The sequence below is a fragment of the Protomyctophum bolini genome, assembly GCF_963924005.1.
Source record: "Protomyctophum bolini genome assembly, chromosome: 5".
Taxonomy (NCBI): domain Eukaryota; kingdom Metazoa; phylum Chordata; class Actinopteri; order Myctophiformes; family Myctophidae; genus Protomyctophum; species Protomyctophum bolini.
The window spans coordinates 37,632,177-37,653,091 of record NC_137866.1 but is presented as its reverse complement, the minus strand read 5'-3'; the positions used below and the strand labels follow the sequence as shown (position 1 = coordinate 37,653,091).

Sequence of the window (20,915 nt, the reverse complement as noted above, 5' to 3'; positions counted from 1 at the left end):
CCAATCGTCTGGTTCAGTGCATTCATTTTACTTAGTAGTCCCCTTGTGATATGGTTATGTAAATGTATTCCGCATATCTATGGTAAGTTTTAGTTGTTTTCCATAATCTGAGCCAGTGGGGCCAGAAGAGGCCGCGGTGGCGGTGGCCGAACGGTTTGCAGAGCGGTCTTGATATCGGAAGGTCGCTAGTTCGTATCCCCGGACCGGCATGTTAAAATTACCACCATTGAAGTGCCCTTGAGCAAGGCATTGAACCCTGACCATGAAATGTTCTATGAGCAGGGCCTGGCTGTAAACAAGTTCTTGAGCTTAGTCCAGTTACCCTGGGTAAACATGGTAACTTTGCTTTGCCTCCGACTGGAGACTTGCAGTTGCAGATGACATTTTTGTCCATGTAATTACCTATAGACACAAAGTTGTCCCTGTCCTTGAAGTATGATTTGAACCAGTTTAGTACTACTGTGCCAGAAGGTTCCACCCAGCCTAAAAGAACTGATCTTCAAACATATCATCATAGTCTATTGAGTATAAATTAGGAGTATTCAGGCCTCTGGGAGGTTGCTTTGATTAATGTCTTAGCACAAGTAAGCTTCAAGACGTCCAGTGTCGGTACTCTGTGTCAGCTCTACATCACAGGAAAATTATCAGTGTTAACTTAACTCTGAAGAGAGTACAAATGGAACCGAATGAATGTTCCATTTGTACACTCAGTTAAATGAACCCTGGGGGGGTTAATTTATCCTCATGTACCTACATTATGTCAGTTTATACTTGACCTCTTTTTTCACCTCCCGTTCCTTTCATTTTTCCTGCCAATTCAACTGATATGCTTTCCATATGAGCATCTGGCGTTGTTTCATCATCCTACTGTAGACAGACACTCCCTCTGAAAAAGTATTAATGAAATGAATACTGCGCATTTACGACTATGGCTTCTCCCTATCCCTTTTCTGATATTTGGACAGGACACAAGCAAGTTTGTTATGTATGTATGAACTGTATGTCCACCATTCCGAAAATATAGCTGAACTGAACTGATTTCATTGTGTACCGTAATGCACACATTGGCATTCACACACTCCTTTCAGTCTCTCTCGCGTTCTCCTTTTCCCAGCGCTGCCCCTCTCTTCTTCTTGTGCAACGTCAAGCAGCCCTGCATGCATGCATGCATGCATGCATACATTCTCTCTGGCACACACGCAAAACCAATCACTCCTGTCTTGGTCGCCAAGCGGTTCGGAGGACCACAGACAAATGACGGGCCGTTCAGCCCTGAAGGGGCGGACTGGGAGGAGGCGGAGGAGGTGGGATTGGAGTAGAGGAGGGAGAGGGGGCACGGCACGGGAGGGTACAATAGGAGATGAGAGCGGCGGTGGACGAGAGGAGAATACAGGCGGAGGGTAGAGGAAGAGAGGAAGCGGGAGGGCAGGCAGGCATGCTCGAAGGGAGAACATGTTTGGATCAGAGAGAGACAGACAGAGGAGAGATAAGGCGGCGTGTAGTCGGAGGTGGACGGAAGCGTTAACCCCTTATACTGCATTCACACAGCGTATTTGTATCTTTGTATCTGAAGTTGAAACCAACTCAACGTTTTTTGCAGCTTTGTAGCTTTTGCAGCAGCTACAAACGTTGGATGCATCTTTGCATCTTGCTGTCGCTGGCTTCCATTGACAATGAATGGTAGACTGTATCTTTGCATCTGCCCGTGTGAACGCAGCAATAGAATCCAGAAGGTGAGGCAATGGAAAGGTGTCCTATAGCCTGACCACAACCCCCAGTCCCCCACCCTGCTTTACTGCTCCAGTGCTAAACACCTCTATATTCCCATCATTATTGCATTGACTATAGAGTGTTTGTTCAGTAACAGCTCCTCCCATCTCTCCCAACTCTTAAACAGAAATTACTTTTCGGGTCAGGATACCACGTTTATCCAATCAAGAGAGAGAACTCTTGCAGGATACTGCATAAAAACAAGGAAAGGTGATGGGAAAACAAAAGACAAAATTGGCTGAGCCCTTTTACTGAACACTATAGCAAAGATAACTATCTGAATTAGAGATTTTACGTGGTTGTTTTATTGCCAATAACTAACTTTTACACCACCTGTAACTCTGACAGTGTCAGTTCCAAATCTATACACTTAAAGACATTACTGTGTCAATATTTTCTACTTTTTCTTTCGTGTCAATTCCATAAACTACCCTGAGCAACATTCTGTGTATGACTATGAAAGTTGTTCTACCAAGTCCACTGCACAGTAACATCCAGAATGCTGTTATTATTTTTTTATTAGTACTATTCGTATTGAAAAAGTCACCGGGAAGGAACGAGGGAATCGGGCAGAGTGCCTGAAACATCACTGCCAACTGGGAGAAAGTGAGGGATGTGGAAAACGACCGACGGATGGATCATGGATGGATAGATGGACGGACGGATGGGTGGGGGAGGTGAAGAAACGTGAGTTGAGAGGGGAGGATGTATAGCTAGCTAGCAGGAGAAGGAGGAGTAGGAGGCTTTTGCAGGGAACAAGCTGTTCCTATAGAAGCATGTAAATGAGGGGAAAGGAAGGAATTTGAAAAGGGGAGAGGGAGGAGAGGGTCACGTCACCGGTGGAGTGGAGGGAGACTTTCTGCCTGCAGCTCTGTAGCAGACGGCCCGGGGCTCGTTTAAAGGCACATTTCTGAAGGTGTTGCGTTTTGTTTGTGCTCCACAGTACACCGATGTCACTTGCTAAAAAGAACAGATCTGCAAGCTAACACGCAGCGTTAGCCTGCGGATCTGTTCTTTTTCGGCAAGCGAGAGCCTCATGTGATGGAGCATACTGGTCGAGCAGAGGTCTGTTGTAAAAGGCCAGAGATGCTAAATTGATGAGTAAGTAATAGCTGTAGCTTCAATACGGGACTTATTTGAACTTGCAAAATGGACATAGTGGCCGAATTTGGTATTGAAGTGCTGGGCCAGAGGTGGTCCGTTGACTATCATTGCGCACGTTCACGATGACACTTGAACACTGTTTCATGCGTGAACACGTGCAATGATAGTCAACGGCCAGCGCGTTCATGTGTTTGGCCCAATTCATCCCAGAATGCACTCTGTTCCTACCCGGAAGGAGGAGTGAAATCACCTCATGCGCTTTTGAGCAACTTAATGCAAGTGGATGGGAGGAGAAATCCGGTGCCGTCTCTATTAATATATACTCTAAGGTCGGCCTGGACACCTACTGATTGAGAAGTAGTACTTCCTGAAACTCAAAGTCGCACTGGGATTCTCTGGATAAGCGATAGATGTTTGGTATCCCACACAGGAGACGTGGGTTTGAATCCCGTGGGTAGGACGTGAAACTTACAGGAGAAATGCTAAACATCAAAAGTCTAAAGTGGCCAGTCAAAGATGTTTATATAACGGCAAGTCTAATAAGTGAATACTAAGATGTGATTGTGAGGATAGTGAATAGGCATTCTAGGCTGTTGGACAGGGAAAATGCAGAGAGCGCACAACCGCACATTATGGTGAAAAATAATCAAGTGATTCTCCACAATCCTTCCAGCAGCTAAATGTTTCAGAACCAGAACACAGTCCCACTTTAACCACTACTCTGGGGTGAACATTGAACATCAGGCCCTGATCAGTGAGTCCCGGTTTTATTCCTGGGCCGGATGGAACATTTGCTGTATGTCATTCCAAGACTCTCTCCACATTTCCTGTTCTCTCTACACATTCTCTTCATCTTCTAAGTAACGTTGTCCAGTGTAGCACAGGTGTGTGTGTGTGTGTGTGTGTGTGTGTGTGTGTGTGTGTGTGTGTGTGTGTGTGTGTGTGTGTGTGTGATGTCAGTCCACACCAATGATTTGTGACGTAACTCCTTGCAACATGATGCAACTACTTGCAAGCATTTTCTGCAATGGCAGTTGCAAAGAGTGGACTGGCCTTAAAATGGTTTTGTTGCAAGGAACTGCATTGGTGTGGACTGGCCTGGAAGTGAACCAGTAGTTAGTTAGACCTTGTTCAAAAGTCTGTACGCTTGATTCAAGAAATGGTTTTGTGCTCTTCTTTTCTGTCCCTCGAGGCTATAGAATAGTTTTCTGTGGCACACTTCTTGTAGAAGGTGCAGATCACTTGGAATCACAACAGAGGGCCTTAAAAATACATAAATATGTAGTGATGAAGCCGTTATATTACTGCTTCATCACAACATGCTTGCCATCCCCGTTTTGAGCAAATACATTATTATAGAGGCCAAATAAATGCATGAAAAAACAAATTAAACAAAATGGTGCGTATAAAACAAATAAAAGTAGTCAATCTATTTATATATCTATTTATATATCATTTAATGAGATCAGTGCAGATTTGCAAAAAATCTTTTTCAGCCTTGGGATTCTTTTTTGTCTTTAAGCCCTGCTACAAGCTCAATGTGCCTCATTGTTGACATGTGTTGTGAGCTTGTAGGTAGGCTACCATATCTGCTACTCGACGTATGGCAAATGAAGTATATAGAGCTAATTATCCTCTTAGTTTTAACCCATTCTGGGCGGGAACCCCTTTTGGTGTTAGCATCATGTTATGCTTTAGCTATTGAAAAATAGCAGATCTACAAGTTCATAGCGCGCCACCGAGTGGTGCGCTACGAGCTTGTAGGTCTGCTATTTTTGAAAAACGACTGACATAGAAACATAGCTTTTTCAGAAAACTGTCAGGATGTAGAAGACAACTGTACTCATGTGGTGTCTTTCCTGTAGCTGGAGATCCTTCTGTGAAGAAATCCATTCCGCCCGCGAAGAGCCGGAGAAGTCCCCTGCAGACCCTCTACAATGGAGACCCGGTGAGCATACACTGCCAGCCTCACTGTTGATTTAACTCTGCCTGTGAAAGTGTACAGGTCACATTTTTACAATGTCATTGTTAAATTGACACCCGTAGTTGTGCAAACCCTAAAATAGCCATTTGAAACTGAGGACACGCAGACAGACAGACAGACAGACAGACAGACAGTCTGTCCCCAACAGCTTTGGGTCATATTTGAAAAGTCACAATTGTACAGTATGTGGTATTAACATAAATGTGGTCTCTGCACATGACATGTGCGGTAGATCAGGTCCTGCTAATGTTTTTTGCAGAATTGGCGTCAAAACTTAGCAAGGCAATCATAGCCAATCAGAATGGAATATGACGGCCTGGGCCATGGCTCAATGAGGCACATTGGCTGGTAATCCAGTCTGGCAGTGTGCCACGGGTTCGGCTCCTGATACCGACGGCCTTTACTGCATGTCTTCCCCCCCATCTCTCTCCCCATTTCCTGTCAGTCTACTGTCTGTCCCTCCATAAAAAAATAAAAAAAATGCGAAAGCCATAAAAATACTAAAAAAGAATGTAATATGACTGAATATCACACGACTCCACTCCAGATTGAATATGTACAGATTGGTGTGAGTTCTGGACAAAAAAGTAGTAGTAGCAAAAATATGTTGTTTTGAAGAAAATGCTGAATCTAGTTTGGTGGAAATGAGCATTGATGGGGAGTTTCACCATGAATGAATCAAGACCCAAGGAATCCAGAGATACATAAAATAATTGTACTGGTTCAAGTGCTAACTGTATAGGCCACCACAAAGAGATGGAGGTGGAGTGTCTTCCTTGGTCTACTGGGAGTGTGCTTCGTTAAGTTTGATGCTGATCAGTTCAGTAGTGTCCAAAGTTAGCTGGGCACGCGAGCACACATGCATGTGCAGTTGTGCACACATGGGCACACACGTGTGTGTGTGAGAGAGAGAGAGAGAGAGAAAGACTATTATGGCGGGGCTCCACCGGGCGCGTTGCGTCTCCATCTCGTGCGTCAAAAAACGAACTGGGACAATTTGAATGCAGTCACGCAACGCAACGCAACGCGGGCAGTGGAGCCACCCTTCAGTGATTAAAAAAGGAACATTCCCTGACAGTGACGGAGACGAGACGCTGACGCGCCCGGTGGAGCCCCGGTGTTACATTACAGTCTCATTACAACAGGCAGCCCAATACTTGTTATATCAAGTAGATTGCAATAACTATCTGGAACAGCCTGCAATTCAGTAGCCTGAGATATGCCAACCCCAGGCCAAGAACCAGGATTAAGTAAATGACTATACACACAGTGCTAATGTGATTAAAATGTTTTTTATCATAATACTGTATATTAGGTGACCCCACCTAATACTGTGTCATAAGAGCAGATCCCCACCTTATGGGAGCTCAGCTGCCACTGGCTCCCACATAACTGGAACTCTGCAGCCAATCTGTACATAATATTATGAGGGAAATGACCGTTGGTTCCATGAGCTCCCATGACCCAAAGACCTGCAGCGACAAAACCCATCACCATCTGTGTTGCAGTCTCTTTCAACACTGAGGTTGAAACTCTACTCTAGATTTCTAATCTCCCCAGATGTAACCTGAAGCTTTTTTCATTTGGAGGACGCTGGAAAAGGAAAACGTCCGAGCTAATTTACCGCCGCTTGTGCAGATCTGCTTTCTCCGAAAATATTCCTCTTGGACATGATTTCTGGCATCATGCAGCTTCCGCTGCAGGGTATTAAATCGGTAAGGTCGCATTCACCTACGATGTGAGTCAGTGTTTAGAGGTTCTTTACGTGACCAGAGCCTGTCCGGCATCTCTTTTATCTCAGCCTGTTTCAACTTTGGAGAGTCAAGATGGATAGCATTTGGGAGAATCCCCCTCGCCCAAAAGGAAATGAAGTTACAAAAAAAAAGACCAAAGCTGAATAATTCAGTAGTACATCAAAGTGCAGATGCATTCATTTACTTCAGTTACTCCACCATAAACAGGATTGTTTGGGAAATACTTCAAAGATAATTTGTTCCATTATTTTCATTGATTTACCGGTATTTATTTATTATTGTTCCTAATTCCAGGGATGGCACACAATTAAAAATAATTGCACTGGAGTTGGCTAGCCAAATCTCCAATTCTTTCAGACATCCCTCCATCCTCTTGTACTTCAAGAAAACAATTAATGATCCTTTCTTGCAATGAATGCTAGAAAATGTTTCTTATCCATGCAGATATTGGCATTTTCCTGGTGGTTCCCCTCCAATGTCTTTACTGCTTACTTTACTGTCTTTACTAGGATAAAAATATGGCAATCATTGATGGTGACACATTGTGTTGACTTTAGACACACACACAAACACACAGTAAAACACACACACACACACACACACACACACGGGTGCGCGTTTGCGCGTGCATGTTTCAGCTGTTTATGGTTTAATGATACTGGTAGTTATACTGATGATAATGGCAGATTATGGCCCGTTATCTTCCATAACGTGTCATAATAGTGCTCACTGACACTGCTGGAGGAGATTAGATCTCAACTGTAGATTTGACGCATGTCATCAGTTCTAGAATATCAAGATCTCTGATCTTACATGGAGCCGGCTATAACTGAGTGAGTAGCGAGGTCGTTAGGGAATCAGAAGGTTGCTGGTTTTCCCATGTCTGCGTGTGCTACACACTGTATGACCTTTAAAGTGGTGGTGGTGTGTGTGCGCGTGTGTGTGGGGGGCATCAGATCACTAAGCATTTCACAAGTACACACACACACAAGTCTCTTTCTTGAAATCGTTGTGGTTTTCACACAGTCACACTATACAAGGGATCACATATCGCAGAAAAAGCAGCGGGATCCTGCGGTACGCGCTGGTCCCAACACAAATCTTGCAGGTGGTATTTTTTTTCACTTCATTTTTATTGATGAAAATACAGAGACAACAAGACAAAAGACAATACGAAAAAAAGAACAAAAGGAGGAAGACAAAAGACAAGGCTGCATTTTTCATATTAAAAGATACATTCATTGAAATCCTCTTGCATTATCGCTAGGCTGAGAGAAGAGATCCCACTTTTTATAGAACTTATCCTCTTGAAGTATGAATGTTAGTTTTTCCATAACATACAGTTCCTCAGTAATGTCCATCCATTGTTCTTTCGTTGCTTGCAGGTGGTATTTAAAGACCCCGCAAAAAGAAAGATATGAATATGTCTATGTAACGCCCGGCATTCGAACTCGGGCCTCCCGCGCGAAAGTCCAACATCTTAACCACTAGACCAAAGGGATATCCCTATGGACCGGGGGAGATATTAGACCTTTGAGGCCATCAGGCAGAGGCTCTGAGCCACTCTGATACATCTACAGTCTACACTATGAGGCCATCAGGCAGGGCTCTGAGCCACTCTGATACATCTACAGTCTACACTATGAGACCATCAGGCAGCACTCTGAGCCACTCTGATACATCTACAGTCTACACTATGAGACCATCAGGCAGGGCTCTGAGCCACTCTGATACATCTACAGTCTACACTATGAGACCATCAGGCAGGGCTCTGAGCCACTCTGATACATCTACAGTCTACACTATGAGGCCATCAGGCAGGGCTCTGAGCCACTCTGATACATCTACAGTCTACACTATGAGACCATCAGGCAGGGCTCTGAGCCACTGATACATCTACAGTCTACACTATGAGACCATCAGGCAGGGCTCTGAGCCACTCTGATACATCTACAGTCTACACTATGAGACCATCAGGCAGGGCTCTGAGCCACTGATACATCTACAGTCTACACTATGAGACCATCAGGCAGGGCTCTGAGCCACTCTGATACATCTACAGTCTACACTATGAGACCATCAGGCAGGGCTCTGAGCCACTCTGATACATCTACAGTCTACACTATGAGACCATCAGGCAGGGCTCTGAGCCACTCTGATACATCTACAGTCTACACTATGAGACCATCAGGCAGAGGCTCTGAGCCACTCTGATACATCTACAGTCTACACTATGAGACCATCAGGCAGGGCTCTGAGCCACTCTGATACATCTACAGTCTACACTATGAGACCATCAGGCAGGGGCTCTGAGCCACTGATACATCTACAGTCTACACTATGAGACCATCAGGCAGGACTCTGAGCCACTCTGATACATCTACAGTCTACATGTTCAATCAGAGGGGAACATCCTCTCCCTCTCTCTCTTGTGTGTTCCACGTGCACAGCTGCTCGTCGCAAAATGAACACAAACTATTTCAATTGCACGCAGATTCCTCCCAAATAAACAGCACCCCCCAATCCCCCCCTCTCCCGCTCACAAATATTGCTGGCTTATACAGGACTAGACGGTAATATTGCTGTACAAAGCGGGAGTCCAGAACAAATGGCAAGACATTCTTTTGTTGCGGGCAGGAGCGGTGGAACGGGCCAGCGATTCTCCTGGTCACCTAGCTAGTACTAGAGCCATAGAGTAAGACAGAGTTACGACATCTCCGTTCACTTCATGCGGCCAGTCCAATGGCTGCTCTTCTACATAGACTTCTATTGGCGAAGAGCATTGCGAAGAGTGACAATGTCCTGGACCGGAAATTGGCAGAATGCGCTGGACTCAGACAACAGTCCAGCTTTAATGATCTTAATTTCCTTTATTTTACATAAACATAAACATTACAGTGACTTTAGTTGTCACTGTACAATACTTTAAATAGTTGTCATGTTGCACACATGCCTAAAATTGCTGATATTTGCGCCCCCCTCGTTGAAAACAATGTATTTCAAACTCCAGCTTGTCACTCTCCAGGCTACAGCACTCGAGCTCTCAGTTGTCTGCCCCCTCAATGTTGTAACTCTGTCTTACTCTATGGCTCTGGCTGGTACTATGCTCTCATTGGCTGTAGCACGGATCTGCTCGGGGAGTGATCGCAACTCCATTCATACTGTACGATTTCCAGTCGGCGAGTGGCGACAGATCCAGATATCAAACGTGCCAGATATCTGGAAACTTTCGTTTAGGTATCGGCGAGGTTTTTGTCGTTGATCGCCAAAAAAGGTCGACGAGAGCATTATCGGAGTATATTGCATAATATCTTGCAGTGTGTAGTAGCCCTTAGTAAGACACTGTCTTAACCCCAACCCCCCCTGTACACTCATCACAGTGGCCCCAACTGTAAAAGCAATTTCCTCTTCCCCCGAGGATCAGAAAATACTCCCCTTCTGCCTCTTACGTATGATGATTAATATTATTGTTTTTGTGCTTGCCTAACTCTTGGTTCTTGGTACTTATTATGTCCTCCTCGACGGCAGCAGTCGGAGCTGTGGCTGTCCCAGAGGCTGTCCCTACAGGACCGCAGGGACCTGCTGGAGGAGGCGTGTCTCACTCACACCAGGAAGCGCAGGGTGCTCTCCCCCGAGGACCTCCGGCACCTCATCGTCGACGACAAGCACAGCCTCATCTACTGCTACGTACCCAAGGTCTGTATACTGAGCCTCATCTACTGCTACGTACCCAAGGTCTGTATACTGAGCCTCATCTACTGCTACATACCCAAGGTCTGTATACTGAGCCTCATCTACTGCTACGTACCCAAGGTCTGTATACTGAGCCTCATCTACTGCTACGTACCCAAGGTCTGTATACTGAGCCTCGTCCACTGCTATACGTACCCAAGGTCTGTAAACTGAGCCTCATCTACTGCTACGTACCCAAGGTCTGTATACTGAGCCTCATCTACTGCTACGTACCCAAGGTCTGTAAACTGAGCCTCGTCCACTGCTATAAGTACCCAAGGTCTGTAAACTGAGCCTCGTCCACTGCTACGTACCCAAGGTCTTTAAACTGAGCCTCGTCCACTGCTATAAGTACCCAAGGTCTGTAAACTGAGCCTCGTCCACTGCTATACGTACCCAAGGTCTGTAAACTGAGCCTCGTCCACTGCTATAAGTACCCAAGGTCTGTAAACTGAGCCTCGTCCACTGCTATACGTACCCAAGGTCTGTATACTGAGCCTCGTCCACTGCTATAAGTACCCAAGGTCTTTAAACTGAGCCTCGTCCACTGCTATAAGTACCCAAGGTCTTTAAACTGAGCCTCGTCCACTGATATACGTACCCAAGGTCTTTAAACTGAGCCTCGTCCACTGCTATAAGTACCCAAGGTCTGTATACTGAGCCTCATCTACTGCTACGTACCCAAGGTCTGTAAACTGAGCCTCGTCTACTATAAGTACCCAAGGTCTTTAAACTGAGCCTCGTCCACTGCTACGTACCCAAGGTCTGTAAACTGAGCCTCGTCCACTGCTGCCCCCATTTGAAGAGATAATGCCAGGGTACAATGTCACAATGTCAGAGTTACAGACCCATAAGGGTCCATTTGGTTCTAAACTATCATTTAGCTGGGGACCCCCTGGAAGTCCCTCAAGGACCCCTGGGGGGCATTGTGAGCTTGTAGATCTGCTCTTTTCAAATGGCCTAACTGTATATTGGGCTGAAGTGGGTAATGTATGTCTTGTAATAATCATCATCAAAGTAACTAGTAACAAAAGTGTTCAAATAAATGCAGTGGAGTAAAAGTACAATATTTGCCTCCGAGATGCAGTGGAGTAGAAGTAAAAGTATTGGATATTGGAAACACTCAAGTAAAGTACAAATACCTCAAAATGGTACTTTAATAGTTACTTTCCACCACTGCTGAGGAGCTGCCTTGAGATCTCCGTCAACACCATTCAATATGACTTTGTTGTTCGTCACAAAGAGACGGAACAAATGTTCCTTTGACAAGGCTCACAATGTGCAGAAACCTCTACATATTTATTTTTTATTTGTATTGATGCCCTACTTCATAAAAGAGTATCACACAAAATTAGTGAATATAGTACATCTACAAGCTCACAACGCATCACATCGTGATCATTATTATGTTTTTACAATAATTTTAAAAAATAACAGTTTTGGACATACAAGGTTTGAACTCGACAGCAACGATATTTAATCTATTCTGAGGCTACAATTTAACAACAAATAGCTCGTATACAAGCTCTCAATGACCTGCAACGTGTTGCAGGTCATTGAGCTCGTAGATTGGCTATTATACGATATTTAGTGTAAAGTGATAACAAGAGAGTGCCTAGCATAGGGCCCTTGGGAATACGGTCAGTATTAAGTATAGGGTTTACGTTTTTAAAAGACTTAAACCATGTACTAAGCCTGTACTGTGCTGCGAGAGTAATCTTGAAGTCTTGAAAACAGGCTTGTCAGAGCATTATCCTTTAGAGTCCTTCAGGTGTTTCTTTATTTTATATTTGAGATTAATATTGCACATCTCAAGTGTCTTATCAAAATAGTTGAACACCATTTTTATAGTGGAACTACGGTCACTAGAGAAATGTTAGATACTGATAGTTATTATTCAGAATCAGTTTAATCACGTATTCACTTTTATCTACGCTAGCATGTGTTGTGTTGTGTGCACTTTACATAGGGATGCTTTTAAATGTTTTGATGAATTGAAAATGAAGGACCCGTAGTCTTAGTCTTAGCGGATTTTGTTTTGACCTGTACCTTCCTTGAACTGTACCCATTCTGCAATCTGTTAATACAATTTTCAATCAATCAAATATGGCCGTCCAGGTGGCCTGTACCAACTGGAAGCGGGTCATGATGGTGTTGACCGGCGACGGCCGCTACTCCGACCCCCTGGACATCCCCGCCAACGAGGCCCACGTGGCGGGCAACCTCCGCACGCTCTCCGAGTACACGGTCTCGGAGATCAACCAGCGCCTCCGCACCTACCTCAAGTTCGTGTTTGTGCGCGAGCCGTTCGAGCGCCTGGTGTCGGCCTACCGCAACAAGTTCACGCGGAGCTACAACACGGCCTTCCACAAGCGCTACGGCACCAAGATCATCCGCCGGCACCGTGCCGACGCAGAGCCCGACGCGCTGGAGAAGGGCAGCGACGTCTCCTTCCAGGTAGTGTTGATTTCTACACTAAAATATAAACTACACTAAAATATTAGGGAGTGACTAATGGACAAAAGATAAGTCTTTTTATGTGTGGTTGCGCTCTGAGAATAGCCGATCTACAAGCTCACAACGCGTCGCACTCTGACGTGTTGTGAGCTTGTAGATTGGCTATTTTCAGCATGCAACCACGTCTAAAATCACTAATTATGACGCCTTCAAGGCAAAACACATTTTCGACATTTAGTCGACCAAAACTAGACTAACGCGAAAGAATTTCAGATGACTCAAATATGAATAAAACTAAACTATTCAAAAGACTGAAAACTAAATACACATGTGCTGTCCTGTTACGTTTCCAGGAGTTTGTGCAGTACCTGGTGGACCCGCGGACGCAGCGCGAGGAGCCCTTCAACGAGCACTGGGAGCGCGTGCACTCGCTGTGCCACCCGTGCCTCATCCACTACGACGTGGTCGGCAAGTACGAGACGCTGGAGCCGGATGCGCAGGCCGTGCTCCGGCTGATCGGAGCCGACGGCGCCGTGCGCTTCCCCACGTCGGGCAAGAGCACGCGCACCGACGGCGACATGTCGGCGCGCTTCTTCAACGACATCAGCCCCTTCTACCAGCGGAAGCTGTTCAACCTGTACCGCATGGACTTCCTGCTGTTCAACTACTCCACGCCGCAGTACCTCAGGACGCAGTGACGACGGGGGACGACACCGAAACGGTGGTCACCTCATCACCTAAAACTGGTGTATGAATGGGCCTTAAGGCTGATCTATAAATGGTTGCGTGCCGGGTGTTGCACGGCGAAAATAGCGAATCTGGAAGCTTCACAGCGCGTCGCAGTGCGTCACATTGTGAGCTTCTAGATCTGCTGTCTTCGGTGTGCTATATGGCGCACAGCCGAGTATAAATCAGGTATTAAGCGTCAAGGAGAGAACTTGAGGGTTTTCTGGCACTGTGAAAGGGTTTGGAGAACGAGGTGGACTGGCCTTTCTTTGGGATTCTCAAACAATGGTCATTGGATTTGACTCAGGGAGTCAAGATTCAGTGAGTGCAACCTTTTCTATTTTGGCAATTTGCCTCTTCAGCAGGAACTACAGGGGGCGGCGAGGGGAGGGGGGAGGGGGGGTCATTCATTTGCATTTGGATTACAGTCTTTCAGAGCTTTGAGGTTCAGCTGAATTCAATCAGGATGTTTTATTTAACCTGGTGGCTGCTTGAAGTTCAATGATCTCCAAGCACAGAATAAGCCACAGCTTAGTGCTGTTGAATTCCCTTTCATGCCATTCCATGAGGCCTGCACACATGGATTGTGAAGATGTGAATGTGCCTTCTTGCTAGAGTCAAATCTAGAGGGCCTGCTGCGGTAAACATACGTCCTCAAGGCCCGTTTCATTTCAGCCTAGTGAGCCATAAGTAAAGAAGTCACACTGTCGGGAAGCGGGTTCTTCTCTTGCACACATGTGAGTGTGTTGACTGTGAAACAGACTACGACGTGTTGTCTGAAAGCCGATCTCTCTGCAAGGCCTTTTTATTTATGTTACTGTATGCCCAGAGTATTTATTATCCACAGAGACGACGGACTCCTCATTTTGTGAACATGAATGAATTTGATATGAACGTGTTGTCTGAGTTGTGCTTTTTCTTTCGGTGTGAATGTTTGGCTTCCAAGTAAGATCATATCACTCATCTTTTGCACACAAATGGTCGCCAAAAATAACAAAGGATTCTGGGGAACAGCAGAACTTGAACACAGCCTTTTCCAACTTGTGCTTTTTTATAACTTTATCACATGGTCTTATTCACACTCTTCCACGCATCCAGGATGCAGTACCAGCCCAAGGTTTTTAGGGGCCCTAAACCAAAAGTCTATATATTATTATTAGGCCCATTATTTTGGACAAAAACTACCCTGAGGCCATCATTCAGAAAGATTTGGCACCAATAGAAATATATTTAGATGAATACAAATGTAGCACACAATATTAAAATGTGTCACAATATTAACCACTTATGCCCTACTTTATTCTTTGAAAGAAATCTAAACAAATAGCCTTTTTATTTAATTTGTATTTGTATTGTTCGTCTACAAATTATATCCCCAAAATAGGGATGTCAGGATGGAAGTGGTTAAAAGGGTAAAATTATCACAGAGTAAAATTGTAATATGTATTGATTTATTGATTGGCAAAAATATTATAATTATTATCTTGGAGGGGAGGGGAGCCCTAAACAAATATTATAATTATTATCTTGGAGGGAGGGGAGTTGTTTAGTGTGTCGGGCTAGGCCCCCTGCCTTTAGAAGTATATCACAGGGTTTCTTTGGTGTCTCTGCTTCCAGTAATAGTTTGGATGTGCCCCGGATCCCCGTCTGCATTTAGCTCTGGGCAGGTAGGCTGAACAAACAACCACATAGCTGTGGTCAGAGGCAGTGCTGGCCCTGATCTGGAGCCCAGTCAGAGCCTCCCTTGTCAGGGAGGACATGGGCACGGAAAGGGTCACCCACCCACAGTCATGGCCTTTACAAGGCCTTGTTTCAGCCGGCCAAACGCTATGGAATTTATGGCTCCGAATTATGGAAATGTAATTGGAGTTTCGGGTAGAGATTCTTTTTTAATAAACAGCAAGGATATTATGCCGGGTTGAGAGAGCGGTGTGCGTGTTTTATACTTCTACATTATTTGGTTTGTCATGACAGAGGGAGAAAACTACTGGCAATGTGTCTGTAGATGTGCCAGCGTTGGCAAACAAGTTGTCACTTAACCCATAAAATGGAAATGCCTTCTGAATCCAAACAGTTTTCTGAAAAATGTATGTTGCTATAGTGGTTTTCAAACTTTAAAAAAAATAGCAGATATACAAGCTCATAGTGTGGCACAAAGTGACGTGCTATGAGCTTGTACTGTATATCTGCTATTTATGAATGGCCAATCAATGTGCTCTATAGCTAAAATCTAAAATGACAGATGCTTTCCTGGTTTTAATGGGTTAAAGCGAAATGTACACTTTGGTAGAGGGTTTGTGGTGTGCAGTTATACCTTCCCATGATGTCATTCCAAAATTTGGCGACTGGCAAAGCGGAAAAGTCTCTATTGATTTAAAATACATCTTACACCGCACAGTGAAACAGATCTCAAAGGAAGCCTCTTAGCACGTAAACAAATGCAAATATAATGAATTAAAAAAGTAATAATATGGGTTTGGTAATTGGTAGAATCGGCTTTGTTAGCATTTGTTTATGTGCTAAAAGAGTGCATGACTGCATGAACAATAGCAATGTGCTAAAACGGTGCCTTTGAGACCTGTTTCAATGGGCAATGGAAGTAAATGAGAACATTTTGGAATGTCATTTAATAATCAGTGGAGAAGCTATTTTAGATATCTCACCAGAGTTACATCATGGCACAACCCGAACCTCTATCAAAGTGTCATTTTTGCTTTAAACAAAAAAATAAATAAAAACTGTGATCCCCTCGAGCATGCTTTTATAAATGTGCAATACTTCATCTGTTTGAATGGGTAGTGTGTAGGAAGCTGCATCTTTATACTGTAAGTATTTTTTTTATTATCAAGCCTGATGCCTTTTGCGGTTTGTCTTTGTTTCGCAGCGGTTTATCTCAAGCCATATTCTACAAGAAGCTGTGACTTGCTGATGACCGTTTTCCCCTTCCCCTCTCTCGGCTGCTTTGAGGGTATAGCATAGTGTAAAAGCCTGGGTATCGAGGCTAAGCATACTGTAACTTGTTGAAACATTATTCTCGTCTTTTGGGAATTCAGAGGACTAATACAGTTCAGTAGGAATTTAGGAAATGGTGTATGACATGTGGGGCAGTGGTTCTCAAAGTGGGTCCAGGGACCCTCATGGTCCCTTGAGGGGGTTTCCAAATGGACCCTTACAGGTCTGTAACTCCATGTGTACACACTACTGGGGGGGTACTTGAAATACAAAAGAAAAGTTATGGGGGGTACTTGATACTAAACAAGTTTGAGAACCACTGATGTAGGGTATCTGATCAGAAGTCTGACATCTTCCACGGTTTATACGTGGATGTTTGTGCAGTCGAGCCAGTGAGCTGGTTGTGGTGAGTCACTATGAAACGGACTGAACAGTGAATCAGCACAAACTGTGACGTTCAGTTACTGCTTCTTGAAACCACCAAAGCACAGAACTCGTGAGAGTTCCTTTTTTTACTCTAACTGCCAACAGTTCAACTGATAATGAGGATTTCACTGATGTGTAATGATGACGATACAATTTGGTTAAATGGTTCCTGTCAATCGAGTTTCACCACGTTATTTTCTTTGAGTGAACAAAAACTGTGAACCTGATTTCAAGAAGCAGTTAAACCGATTCCACAGAACTATAAAACAAGATTAATAATGAAAACTGATTTCACGCACATCTGCTCGCCAACTGCCCAGTTCACTTTGGCAGAATGTCTTCAGATATCCATAATTCATAATTTTTGTTTCTTAGGGAAAAAAGCAATTCTGATCTAAGAGGGGTGCATACTTAGTTTAGACTAGTCATTGGTTAGACGTGGGTTAAGGTTAGGTTTAGGTGTGCTCCCCCGTGGGAGGTTAGGGTGAGGGTTTGAGATAGGTTGTAGTTGTAGGACTAATGACTGGTCTAACCAATGACTAGTCTAAACCAAATACTGTCTAAACTAAGTACTGCACCCGATCTAAGATACTCCATCACTCTGAAACGACTGATCGTACCCAAGAACCCCCCCACACACACACACACTGAATCAGGAACCATAAACATTACTACTCCGTTTGACGACACTGTTGGTTTTTATTAAAATAGAACTGTCCAGAAAATAGCATACACTCACCACACATTTACCACGTATCATCAGCATCTCTACGCACGCCAAAGAAAGTACAGGCGCTGAGGTCACGAGGACTGTTGCATCGTTTTCTGCAAAGGCATATGGAAAAAAGTGCAAACCCCTTAACACACTAGAACGTGGCAGTGTGACCGTTGGTGTGTAAGACGTTTCACGTAATGAACAAATACAATGTTTTTAATAAAGTCTCTGACTGTGATACCGATCGGTGTGGTGTGGTGACTTTTAGACAAAGACACATTTTAAACACTTTGGCAACTTTGGATTGGATGTGCAATCAAAAAAGGGTGCAACGGGTATTGTGCTATGATATCACGCTGCTCTACCACATCGAATTTAAACACATTCATGTGCTGCTGGAAGGTGAGGCGAACCAGTTTGCCTACCAGAGAAAACGGTGGCACTGTACTTTTCAGTACAAGATATATTGATGGTATTCAACCCAAAAAGCATTGCATATCGTTTCCAGATGCGGACCATATGTCTCAATACTAGATTCCTAAGTCATATATTAATTTGATTTGATTTGAACACAGGGCTCCAGCCCGCTGCTGACTTGAAACTTCACTCGGAAACTAGCATCCATATTCTGAGATGTATATGCAGCGAATAAACACATTGTGAGCTTGTAGCTATTTGTAGTATGGAGAACTTAGGTAAAGAGGTTACACATCTGTATGTTTTCACTGGTGATGATGGGTTTGGTTGAACTGTGGCCCTGATTCTGATAGCAGCACTATTTGAGAAGCACACAGTGGGCTGACAAGACTCCAAAAACGCACCAACACTCGATATGTTATAATTTCAAAACTACTGTGCAACAGTGTGTTAAAGCCGCTTTTAGCAAAGCACTATTGAACGGACAGACGGCACATTAAACATCTGGTATTGGCACAGTTATCCAGAATTACTTTTAACTGTGACAGTTGAATACAGTTGACTATTACCACTTAGCGGTAGTAACAAATAGTGTTTATGTGTAAGATTATATTTCACTGTTTATTATGGATGCATTGTTGCGGATCACATCCCAGTTACCAACTAGTTACTAAGCTAAAGTATGCATTCCTGAGGCACGTCAAAACTTTAACCTGTTGACCACAGGTTTCTCTTCTTTTTCTTTTTTACAATGCCAATAGAATAGGTGGAATATGCTGTTTATTAATATACTTTATAGGTACATATGATCAGGAGTGGAATATGAAAACAGCATTTCTAAATATTACGGCATATACTGTAAGCTAGAAGGAAGACCATCTTGTCGATATGCACATTATTATATGAACATAATTGAACTGTGATGCTAATGAGGTTTTGTGGTTCTGGATGGCCTCCTTAAACTATTAACAATGGATAATAAGGCTTTCCGAGACACCTTTATTGTATACACATTAAATGCTGAGGGAGCAGTCAACATTACCAAAATATTTGTTTAGAATGTCATGCTCCTAGGACTGTCTATGGCCAGTTTCTCAGCATTTAAAAATGTGTCAAAAAGGTAAATTTTAATTAATTTTGACGGAAATTCTCAACAATAGAATGAGTCAGAATCGGATACCAAACTGGGTCAGAACTAAATAGGCTTCCTGGGCTACGGTATCATGACATTTTCAGTACACACTTCAAAGTAAGATCCAGGGTGTTCATTGTACTCGGAGAACCTTCAAATTCACACTCCAGATTTTACTGTGATCTTAAAGGACTGTAAACTATCAATTCAACAAAAGAACAAAAGAGAAATGAGTCCCTTAATGAGTAACGTGCTTCTAGTCTGCCGTGATCTGAATAACGGGAAAACGGTCTTATTTGCTCTGACTCGGGTAATTCAATCATAGTGTTTGTTTCACACAAGTGTTACACATTTCAACAGAAAATGCATAGTACAGCACATCCTCCAAGTGTGAACCAGTGTGTGACTACTGGTTGTCCAAGCAGATCTCCATCCATAATACTGTCCCACACGCTTAACAAAAACTAAAAACAGTCTGGCATGGTGGGTACTACTAACTGTATGTACAGTAGTAGTACGGCAGAAAGGTCCTTGTCCTCAGTTTCACTTTGATACGGGCTCTTAGGTTCACGTTCAACGTGGCTGCTCTACTGGGGAAATGCCATTTGGTCAAACCTCTAAACTCGTCCCCAGCATTTGGATGTTCGTTGACCACCCAGGGGTCACTCCTAGCAGTATGGGCACGTTTTTAATTCAGACCTACTGTTAACTTATTGACACTGACTGGTCCATAGGGTGGAAGGTGGGGGAAAGAAAAACCGTCCACCTTCAACAAAAAAAGGGATCATTTTGGAACAAAAACAAAAAGTGCTGTCCAGCTTTACCCGTGCGAACAACGACATCCCGATGGTGAGACTGGTAGGGTGGGAGAGAGAAGTGGACGGTGGGTTTGGGGAGAAACGGTGGGTTTCATTAAATTAAAGGCCCAATCCTTGGAGCAGCGGCGTCCAGCGGAAGCAGAGCGCCAGGAAGCCGGTGCCCAGCAGGTCTCCCAGCGCCGTCAGGTACGGGATGGAGAAGTTGTCTGGATCCAGGCTCCGCCTCCACATCAGCCGCACAATGAGGTCAGCCACGTACAGTAGGATGGACACCTGGGGGAGGACAGATGTTTTAGAACATAAAATGGCAATAAAACACAAGCAAGCTGTTAAAACAATAAAACAATGGCAAACAACATAAAACATAAAATGGCAGCAAATCAGTCAGAACAGAGTAGAAACACAAATATTAAAACATCTAGCTTTAGAGATGTCTACAGAGGGTGCGTGTCTTAGCTGTAGTGGGAGTTTATTCAAGGCTGTTGGCCCGGTGATGTCAGTATCATGTGGCAGGGCCTGGCATTCCTGCACTGTGACATACTGACATGATACTGACCATGATACTGATGATGTCACAGCTCTGTGACAGCTCTATCATTCAGTTATCAAGATGTATTATACAACTTTTTAAACTGGTATACAGGGTATGTCTGATTTATCCATATTCCGTAACTGCATTGTAAAAGTAATGAGCTACATTAAACCACTTTAGTTAGTCCTTGGTTTACAGTGGTTTTAGCACAGCTATGGGGGTTTTAGGCATTCCGCTCTGCGTCGTCCCAGATTAGCTGTTCTGAAACCTCTATAAACCACCGCCTCTTAAGACTTATCATTACTTTAACATTAACAGGTAACTGCTGGTCAATTATGTGAGCACACATCAGATCAAAGCTTTAAAGAGTACTCTTGGATGATCTGGGGCTTGAAG

The 20,915-nt window shown here is 44.0% G+C and overlaps 2 protein-coding genes across 6 annotated transcripts in view; one reads left to right on the top strand and one right to left on the bottom strand.

Annotated features, from left to right (window-relative positions):
- Positions 1-14,937, top strand: part of LOC308315439 (carbohydrate sulfotransferase 11) — a 31,436-nt gene extending 16,499 nt beyond the window's left edge. Inside the window, exons 2-5 of one of the 2 annotated variants that reach the window (XM_080763410.1) lie at positions 4,740-4,822; positions 10,144-10,308; positions 12,463-12,801; positions 13,155-14,937. In XM_080763410.1, the coding sequence (XP_080619536.1) occupies positions 4,740-4,822; positions 10,144-10,308; positions 12,463-12,801; positions 13,155-13,499 (932 nt within the window). In that variant the 3' untranslated portion in view covers positions 13,500-14,937. Of the gene's footprint in view, positions 1-4,739; positions 4,823-10,140; positions 10,309-12,462; positions 12,802-13,154 lie in introns of both variants that reach the window. The other variant, XM_080763409.1, reaches the window with a different exon arrangement.
- A 2,647-nt stretch (positions 14,938-17,584) lies between these two features.
- LOC308315438 (solute carrier family 41 member 3-like) overlaps positions 17,585-20,915 on the bottom strand; it is a 30,200-nt gene continuing 26,869 nt past the window's right edge. For all 4 annotated transcript variants that reach the window (XM_080763405.1, XM_080763407.1, XM_080763406.1 and 1 more), the window contains one exon: positions 17,585-20,260. In XM_080763405.1, the coding sequence (XP_080619531.1) occupies positions 20,087-20,260 (174 nt within the window). In that variant the 3' untranslated portion in view covers positions 17,585-20,086. The remainder of the gene's footprint in view (positions 20,261-20,915) is intronic.